This window comes from Anarhichas minor, unplaced genomic scaffold (genome assembly GCF_050575085.1).
Source record: "Anarhichas minor isolate MPS153535 unplaced genomic scaffold, ASM5057508v1 ptg000077l, whole genome shotgun sequence".
Classification (NCBI taxonomy): Eukaryota; Metazoa; Chordata; class Actinopteri; order Perciformes; family Anarhichadidae; genus Anarhichas; species Anarhichas minor.
Genome location: NW_027466523.1, coordinates 200,001 through 210,905, shown reverse-complemented (window position 1 = coordinate 210,905; position 10,905 = coordinate 200,001). Strand labels below are relative to the sequence as shown.

At 40.7% G+C, this 10,905-nt stretch overlaps 1 protein-coding gene across 1 annotated transcript in view; it reads left to right on the top strand.

Annotated features, from left to right (window-relative positions):
• Window positions 1-1,228: 1,228 nt before the first annotated feature.
• casc3 (casc3 exon junction complex subunit) overlaps window positions 1,229-10,905 on the top strand; it is a 24,516-nt gene continuing 14,839 nt past the window's right edge. The window contains 9 exon segments of the mRNA XM_076080964.1: window positions 1,229-1,480; window positions 3,030-3,054; window positions 3,834-3,889; window positions 4,376-4,627; window positions 5,014-5,162; window positions 5,382-5,558; window positions 5,890-6,238; window positions 6,240-6,759; window positions 9,602-9,778. Of these exon segments, the coding sequence (XP_075937079.1) occupies window positions 1,286-1,480; window positions 3,030-3,054; window positions 3,834-3,889; window positions 4,376-4,627; window positions 5,014-5,162; window positions 5,382-5,558; window positions 5,890-6,238; window positions 6,240-6,759; window positions 9,602-9,778 (1,900 nt within the window). The 5' untranslated portion in view covers window positions 1,229-1,285.

The following is a 10,905-nucleotide window of genomic DNA, read 5'->3' as shown; positions in this document are numbered from 1 at the left end:
GACGTTGGGATTTGGCCGTATTTGTCATTTCCTCAATTCCGATTGAACCGGTTTCAACCAAAAGCGACCCGCGCTTGAACCGGAAGTTGAAACCGGAAGCGGTTATTTACTGCTTTTTTTTCATGTTGGAATAAATGTTAAATATTTTAACTTCAAAGTATTAATACGTGTTTGATACCTTAATGTTTTTGCATGAAATCATTCTGGGATGTTTGCTGAAGCACAGCCCTACAGAGAACATGCTCCACCAGCTCCTCTCGGTCTCTGCTGCTCATTGACTTCAAACCTTCATTAAATGTTTTATGACGTCACACGTTCACTGTCTGTCTGTGAGGTCACTGAGAAGACAAACACTCAAAAGTCAGAGACGTTCTTTATAAAATGTATACAGATAAGAGTAAAAGTGTCAGTATAATCAATAAAAACATACTTTATATTATATGTAGTGACAGTGATGACTTCACTTTATTAGAAACTTTAACTTCAGATGTCAGATTGTTACTTTATTTGACTGTTACTACTTATGTTGTATTTAATATTTTAAAATGTTAAGTTCTGTTTCCTACCCCATTACTTTATACTTCAGAGTATGTATGTACTTGTTACTGCACTATATTGCTTTTAAGTCTCGTGTTGGTTCTTAATGAATAAGAGACAAAAGCAACATATGATATTACAGAATATGAGGGTATAAAGGAGTTAACGTGCAGCATAGACATTAATGCAGCAGCAATATTAATCCAGAAACATGTTACTGATCAATCAATACTTTTACCTGAACTATATCTGAACATTACATTACAGTCATTTAGCAGACGCTTTTATCCAAAGCGACTTACAATTCATATCCTATTCTATCACACCGTAGGCACAGCTACGGGAGCAATTGTTGGGGTTAAGTGTCTTGCTCAAGGACACATCAACATGCGACCAGCGGAGCCGGAGCCGGGGATCGAACCGGAGGACGGCCCCGCTATCCACTTAGCCACGGTCGCCCTGTACTATATCAAGTAATTTCACTGCAGTAAAGGCTCTGGATACTTCTATGTTGAAACAAACTCCAACAGGTGGCAGTAGATAAAAAATACGATTTCTTATTTTATTTTTGTTATACTAAACTGTAAGTACTAGACATCCTGATCCAGTTGGTGGCGGTAATGCACCAATTTATTGTTTGCCAACTGCCAATCCACATCGAAGAAGAGAAGAAGAAGAAGAAGAAGAAGAAGAAGAAGAAGAAGATCCCCTGTTTCCTGTTTCCGGTTTCCAACATTCTAGATCTAAGATGGCGGACCGGCGGCGAAGGAGGAGGCGCGCGTCTCAGGACAGCGAGGACGAGTCCGGTTCTGGTTCTGGTTCTGGTTCTGACAGCGGGAGGTCCGGGTCTCCGACCACCAAGAGCCGCGTAAAGGACCCACCCGACCCACCGGAAGTAACGGCGACCCGGGTCGAGCCGAAAGTCTCCGCGGAGTCCGAGTGTGTGAGTAGCTAGCTTAGTGTTAGCTTGAAGGAAACCACAAGTTAGCTGCTTTAACGTCAACGCTGTTTAACATGGAGAGTTTTTAAGTTTGGACTGTGGTACGTTGAAGGAGCTGTTTTTATTGTAAACAGTCCTGGTAGTTAACTGTGTTGTCGTGGAACGGGAGACGAAAAGGCGCCACTTGGAACGCGTTTACACGGATGCACATTTCACCATAACACCGGTACCGCGACTCTCTGGGGGGGTTTCTACTAAATATGAGAAGCTCCAGATTGTCATGTTAGCGTAGCTTAAAAAGACAGTTTCCACCCAGGTGTTGGCAGGGAGTTAGGGTTTTCTGTTTAGCACCCGGCTAGGCCTAATGCTAATGCTAATTTAGAACTGATGTTTGTTACTGAGAAGCAGTGATAAAGTATTCAGATGCTTTACTATGTGTACTAATACCTCACAGTAATGATACTATGTTACAGTAAAAAGTACTAATACCTCACAGCAATGATACTATGTTACAGTAAAAGTACTACACAGTAAACGCATGTCAGTTTAGATTATTTTATCTGATGATCCATTTATTGTTTGGTTTGTTTAATATAGTGAGAAATGTCCCAAAGTGACGCCGTCACAATGTCCGTTTAATCTTCAACGTTACTTCGAATAAATTAACATTACTTGTGGAACCAGCAAATGTTTTTACAGGATAAATGACTTCAATAATTACAATGTGTTAATGTAAATATAAGTATTTAAACATTACTTCATAGGCTTGTTATGAATTAGCTGTGGTAATGCAGTGTTTTAGGTGTTTTATGAGGACCACCATGTAGGTTATTACTTACACAGACGGGTGGTTTGAATGCTTCTTTGTCAGTATTTTTCACTTTTCTGTATTTGTATTCTCACACTCAAACTGAACATTGCTACTCGTCACTGTACAGTTCACAGCCCCTCTGATTTAAATGTGAGCCTCGATGTCTTCCACATTGTTTGAAGGACTCTGGTGATTCTGAAGTTCTCTCTCATTCATTTGAGGCTACGTGTACAGTACTACGTTTACGCTCTAAAACATCTTTTGTTACAGAGACAGACAGACAGAGACAGACATTACATTACAGTCATTTAGTGTTTATCCAAAGCGACTTACAATTCAGATTCTATCACATTCACACACGTAGGCTCAGCTACGGGAGACATTTTTGTGGTTGAGTGTCTTCCTCAAGGACACATCGACTAGCGGAGCCGGGGATCGAACCGACGACCCTCTGATTGAAGGACGGCCCTGCTCTCCACTTAGCCACAGTCACCCAGACACACACACACACACACACAGAGAGAGAGAGAACTAAAATACTCGTATTTTCTGTAACTAAGCAACCGATCTACTTCCTGTTTACACATCACCCTCAGACCAGTGAACCTGAACTGTGATGTTTGTTTTTAGACGTCTTGAACAGATCAGTGTGGATGAAGCTTCTTAGCATGTTAGCGTCTCCCACTGAGATGCTATTAAAGTGTTGTTGTTCTTCCTGCTGACGTTTGTTTGTCTCTGCAGGAGAGTGAAGATGGTGTCGGAGAAGGTAAAGACATGAAACCAGCAACACGCCAGTAACATACAACATGCCAACACCACGCCAGTAACATACAACATGCCAACACCACGCCAGTAACATACAACATGCCAACACCCCGCCAGTAACATACAACATGCCAACACCACGCCAGTAACATACAACATGCCAACAACACACAAGTGACATACAACACGCCAGTACCATACAACATGCCAACAACACGCCAGTAACATACAACATGCCAACAACACGCCAGTAACATACAACATGCCAACAACACACCAGTAACATACAACATGCCAACAACACACCAGTAACATACAACATGCCAACAACACACCAGTGACATACAACATGCCAGTAACATACAACATGCCAACAACACGCCAGTAACATACAACATGCCAACAACACGCCAGTAACATACAACACGCCAGTAACATGCCAACAACACGCCAGTAACATACAACATGCCAACAACACGCCAGTAACATACAACATGCCAACAACACGCCAGTAACATACAACACGCCAGTAACATACAACACGCCAGTAACATACAACACGCCAGTAACATACAACAACACGCCAGTAACATACAACAACACGCCAGTAACATACAACAACACGTTAGTGACGTACAACAACCCGCCAACAACACCAGTATATTTACCAGCAACACAGAGCTTGTTGGTTTTACTGGTGCAGTAATTTAAACAAAGTGACTTAAATCAAGTCGTCTGTCTCTGTCTGTCTCGCTCTCTGCCTGTCTTGTCTTCGTCCAGCTGTCCTCTCTGACTACGACAGCGCTGATCCAGAAGAAACCGGATCACATTCAGAGGTAAACACACATCAGCTGTGTGAGGATGAGGAGGATGATGAAGATGCTCTGTTAATACGTTGTTTTACACGGCTCACACATTAGTTTTTACATGATGATTTATTTTATATTTATTTATTATTATTATATAACTATATTTATATATAAATATCCTCATTAATATTGTGATATGTTTTTAAGTGTTATATTTATTTCAGTCTGTTAGAATTAACCCACTAAATAATAATATAAATAATAATTGCAGATTATGTTTACTCTTTCGATGCACAACATGCGGCTGAACAGATGTTTTTTATCTTAAACAGAGAAAGAAATACAATAATAATAATAGTTCTATTCAAAGTAGAATCATGAACTGAATTTAGTTCAAATGTTTTTCTCTGTAATAAATGTTTATTCTCCACTAAATAAGTCACAATTAAAGGTGACGTTTGGACCAATAAACATTTCAGTATTTAACTGTTAAAACTCATCTTCCTATTTTAGGGAGCTGAGGAGGAAGAGGAGGCTGAGCAGTACAGTGATGAAGAAGCTCCTCCAGCAGCCAGCGAGCTTAAACCACCTGCAGCCGACAGCCCGACGGAGAAAGAGGAGGAGAAAGAGAAGGAGGAGGTGGTGATGGTGGTGGATGAAGGAGAGAAGGAGACAGAGGAGGAGGAAGGAGGACGCAGTAAAGAGGAGAGTAAAGCCGAGGAGAAAGGAAACCTGGAAGGAGAGAGACAGAGCGGAGACGGACAGGTGAGACAGTATGATGTAATAAAATATATATATCATTTTACTACACAATAAGTACCGTAAGTACATTTAGTTTGTAATACTTGTATACTTCTACTGAGGTCAGGTTGTGATTGCAGTACTTGTACTGCAGTAAATATATCATGTTTTTGATCACAATTTTGTTTTGATTATGTTTTCTTACGTTCATCACGTGATGTGTTCATGGACCCTCGGAAATATCATAGTGTGGTGATTATGACCGTTTTACAGCTTCTGGTTGTGATAAACGGTGTCATTTGAAAAAAAGATGTTTTACCATTAAGTGAAATGCTGCTGTCGTTTAAAACCAAACACTTCTCTGAACATCTTTTACACACACGCGCACACACACACACACACACACACAGGAGTCCACAGACGAGCCTGAGACGAAGGGGGGGGATAAACCTGGTCAGAAGCTCGACGATGACGAGGACAGAAAGAACCCGGCTTACATCCCGAGGAAGGGTTTGTTCTTTGAGCACGACGTCAGAGGACACGCCCAGGAGGAGGAGAGGTGTGTTGTTATTGTTATTGTTATTGTTGTTATTATTTATTTACTTGTAAACAGTTCTTTTTAATAGTTATATTTTTTACAGAATGAATCTCATTGAAGTTGTAAAAACAGTTAATGTCAAATACAACAATCATAAAACACCACAGGTGAAGATATTTCTCAGTATTCATTGATTGGTCATCAGGTTAGTAGTGACATCATCGTCTCTTCTTCTCTCAGACCTAAAGGCCGTAACAGGAAGCTGTGGAAGGATGAAGGACGCTGGGATCACGACCGGTTCAGAGAAGAAGAACAGGCGCCGAAGAGCCGCGAGGAGCTCGTCGCCATCTACGGCTACGACATCCGGAACAACGGCGGCGGCTCCGCGGAGCGACCGTTCCGACAGCGCAGACCGAGGTGAGCGGGGGGGTTAATACGGTGGTCTGTCCCCAAGGCAACGGAGTCAGTGAACGCGTCATGTGATTGTCTCTCTTTCTTCTTTATGTTTCTGATGAAATGTCTCAATTTAAAACTTCGTTTTTTTCCTCTCTTTTTTGACGGAAGCGTTGGTCACAAATGTGTTTGAAGACCGTCGGAAAGATGAAAATCTGACTGTTTTTACAGCTTCTGGTTGAGATAAACGTAGTTTTTGGGGGTTGTCTAAATAAAACATGTTTTTGTGGTTTGAATCCTCTTTAATCTACAAGAGTTTAATGTGTTTAATCTGAATGTTTTCGTCTCTCTGCAGACAAAGTTTGTCTCCCACCAGAGACAAACGGTGGAGAGACGGAGGAGGAGAGCGACCGGTCCGGTCCTGGCAGAGTGGAGGAGGAGGAGGAGCTCCTCCATCATCCATCCACCTGTCCTCCACCTCCCCCTCCTCCCTCCCTCTCTCTTCCGTTCACCGTAACAACAACAACCCCTCCAGGCCACCGCCGCCCCGCAGCCGCCTGTCCCACCACGGCCACATGCACCTCCCGCCCCAATACAGGAATAGTAACAACAACGAATCAAACGTGCCCCAGATGCACCCCAGAGAACGACAGGGCCCCAAAGCTCCGTCTGACCCCTCAGGGGACCGGGGCTTGGTCATCAGGGGTCCGGGGCGGGGGGGCAGTGGGGGGGGGGGGGGGCTCCTCCGTGGTCATCGAGGACATAACGGTCGGAGACGTTCGGGATCAGGACCCGAGTGTCGTAACGCAAGCGATGTCATCGCAACCGGGCGGGTACCAGTCGGCATCGCCGAGACGCCAGCAGCAGGAACAGAGGGGCGGTTTGGCCGCTTCCTCTGATTCCTCCTCCCTACAGTCAACCAATCGGGGGGGCTCTCCTCCTGCCGAGCGGCCGGCAATGGAGCGTAAATCTTACTCTCTGGCTCGCAGGACTCGCTCTCGGCCCGCGGACCTGGGCAGCAAACAGCCGTCCGTGGAGGAGTCCGCCGCCGCCACCACCTCCTCCTCGCCAAGCGGTGTGGGGGGGAAGAGCTGGACGGGAGCAGGAGACGAGCCGAGTCAGGGAGGAGGAGTGACGGAGCTGGACCAGGACGTGGCTCGACTCAGTCTGGCAGGGCAGAGCTGGAGCCCGAGTCCAACGTCCTACTTCAGGTCTGAGATGAGAGGTGAGTCTTCTTCCATCTTCGTCATTAGTGGAGTAACGGACCGCTTATCGTTAACCATCAGAGTGTAAATAAAGTTGTACTGACTCAGTAGAACATGTGTTTCTAGTCTCTGATCTCTGATCATGTTTCATTGTAAACAACCAATCAGTGTTTAAAGCAACAAGAGGAGAGCTAGTAACGTTAGCAGCACCGCTAACGGCTAACCAACAGGAGGAGAGCTAGTAACGTTAGCAGCACCGCTAATGACTAACCAACAGGAGGAGAGCTAGTAACGTTAGCAGCACCGCTAACGGCTAACCAACAGGAGGAGAGCTAGTAGTGTTAGCAGCACCGCTAACGGCTAACCAACAGGAGGAGAGCTAGTAACGTTAGCAGCACCGCTAACGGCTAACCAACAGGAGGAGAGCTAGTAACGTTAGCAGCACCGCTAACGGCTAACCAAGAGGAGGAGAGCTAGTAACGTTAGCAGCACCGCTAACGGCTAACCAACAGGAGGAGAGCTAGTAACGTTAGCAGCACCGCTAACTGCTAACCAACAGGAGGAGAGCTAGTAACGTTAGCAGCACCGCTAACGGCTAACCAACAGAGGTTCACTTCAGTTACATTATGATGCGTTCAGGCTCTGCTCAGTGAACATGAGTATTCTTGTTACTGTACAAATATTGCTGGTTCTTCGCCTAAAACAAAAACATATATATGTATGTATATATATTTAGTGCTGGGCAACGATTACAATGATTAATCTCATTGTTATGCGCAAAGTTCAATAATTAATTCAAAAGTCGTGTATTGTGCACTTTTATTTTGAAAGTGCTGCTATATGAACAAAAGGTCAATAACATTTGATTTATAAACACTTTAAACACATCAGGTTCTTGTTAGCAGCAGTATTCTCTTTACACAGCAGCAGTTATAACACAGTTATAATGATTCTGATCATAGATATTCAGCCGGTGTTCACAACTTCATCTTCATGTGTGTAAGAGATGATATTTAAATATACTTCTTGAAAACTGCAAACCTATCTACGTCATGTTTTTATGTTTGTTAAATTCTCAGTAGCGATAACTAAATGATGCTTATTATACATATTACAAACAAAACACTTTAAAAATATATTTTTTTGCTTTTTGTGGTATTTTGGTCAGACACATGCAACGCTGATTACCGTAATATGTGTGGTATTTGTTATAAATGTACGTTGGTACATAGAGGGTGATAAGAAGCTGTACATGGAGGGACTTAGGACCCAGGGGAATGTAGGTGAAGCATGGAACCTGTAGTCTGTACCGTGGCAGTAACCTGCATGAAGAAGTTATGCTAATAAAGAGTTGAGTTAAGAGCAGTTTGTTCTCTCGTGCTTATATGTTCATTTAAAAACACGACAATATGTATTTTGATATTGTCGCGTTTGATCCTGAAACGATATCTATAGATATATATAGATATCTATAGATATATAGATATAGATATATCTATAGATATATATAGATATCTATAGATATATAGATATAGATATATCTATAGATATATATCTATAGATATATATCTATATATCTATAGCTATATAGATATAGATATATCTATAGATATAGATATATCTATAGATATATATCTATAGATGTATATATCTATAGATGTATATATCTATAGATATATATCTATAGATATATCTATAGATATGTATATATCTATAGATATGTATATATCTATAGATATATCTATAGATATATATATATCTATAGATATGTATATATCTATAGATATATCTATAGATATATATATATCTATAGATATGTATATATCTATAGATATATATATATCTATAGATATATATATATCTATAGATATGTATATATCTATAGATATATATATATCTATAGATATATATATATCTATAGATATATATATATCTATATATATATCTATAGATATATATATATCTATAGATATATATATATCTATAGATATATATATATCTATAGATATATATATATCTATAGATATATATATATCTATAGATAGATCTATAGATATATATATATCTATAGATATATATATATCTATAGATATGTATATATCTATAGATATATATATAGATATATATATATAGATATATATATCTATATATATCTATAGATATATATATCTATAGATATATATATCGATCGATCTATCGATAGATAGATCGATCTATCGATAGATAGATCGATCTATCGATAGATAGATCGATCTATCGATAGATAGATCGATCTATCGATAGATAGATCGATCTATCGATAGATAGATCGATAGATCGATATATCGGTCGATATATCGGTCGATATATCGACAGATATATCGATATATCGACAGATATATCGATATATCGACAGATATATCGGTCGATATATCGACAGATATATCGATATATCGACCGATATATCGACAGATATATCGATATATCGACCGATATATCGACAGATATATCGATATATCGACCGATATATCGACAGATATATCGATATATCGACCGATATATCGACCGATATATCGATATATCGACCGATATATCGATAGATATATCGATAGATATATCGATATATCTATCGATATATCGATCTATCTATCGATAGATATATCGACAGATATATCGATATATCTATCGACAGATATATCGATATATCTATCGATATATCTATCGATATATCTATCGATATATCGATCTATCTATCGATAGATAGATAGATCGATATATCTATAGATATATCTATAGATATATCGATAGATATATCGATAGATATATCTCTATCTCTCTATCTATCTATCTCTATAATTGATCGATCCATATTCACCTCCCCAGGCCTCCCCAGCACCATGCACATCCCCAGCAGCCCGCCTCAGTTCCCCAACATGGAGGAGATGAGCGTCGGCTCTAATCGAGCCAAACGCTACTCGTCCCAACGCCAGAGACCCACACCGGAGCCGGCACCGCCCGCCATGCACCTCGGGGTGATGGAGGGACACTACTACGAACCCAGTAAGACCAGAACACCCACTGGGTACCAGACCTGTACGAGTGTTTCACTAGAATAAGTATCAGTTATATTTAGAATATCCAACACACTCTATCAGGGATCTGGCCCTTTAAATATACTGCAGTACCTCTTCAGTCAGCGTGGTACTTCCTGCTCACCAGCAGAGGGCAGTAGAGCTCACCGCTGCGTTTCACAACCATCTTCATGGAATAGATTTGTTTTTATGTTGCGTGAAGATTGTTATTAGTTTTTCAAACAATAGAAATGTATCCAGCATTGTTCCAAGTGTCAAAGTGTTTCCTATTTTAGAAAAATACGGAGGCTCCACATGGTGTGTGTGTGTGTGTATATGTATATGTATATATATGTTAGGGGTGGGGGGGGGAAATCGATACAGCATAGTATCGCAATATTTTGCGTGGCGATATTGTATCGATACACGGACGCCAAGTATCGATCTTTTGTTCTATAAACTATTAAAAAAAAAAAACCTCTGCTGACCTCACCAGAAAATAACTCGGCACCATCTAGTGGACTGAAAAAGCAATTGATTTGATTTTTCTAAAAAATACAAATAAAAAAAATATATATATATTTTTTTATATACTGTAGTTTATATCAGTGGTTCTCAAACTTTTTCTGTCGTGTCCCACTTTGGGGGAAGAAAAAATTTTCATACCCCACCGCCCTAACAAAATGGTCCATGTTGAATTTTTATTGAAATAACATTTTGTGACTCCTCCGTCTGTGCTTTTTCAAATAATAGAATAAAGAAAATTGCAATCACTTTTAAGTAAACCAGATTGCGTGTTTACCGTGGAGCATTTTGACGTGTACTACGGAGCAGTTTACAATACAGCTGGTTTCCGAGACAAATCTTTGTAGCGCTGCAAATTAATGAAGCAGATGTTGTCATGAGGTGAAAATACACAATGTGGACAATAACGCATCAGAGGCAACAAGAAAAGCAAAGCCATAAAATTAAGAATTCAACCAGCCAAGAACACAGATGTGTCGAGTTGAGTTCATTTGAGTTTGCCTGAAGGTCACCAGTTAACAGGGTCCCTTCTTAAACCGTAACCCTGCTCTGCTATGCCCCGCCCTCAGCCCCCAGTGGGGGCAGTGGGTC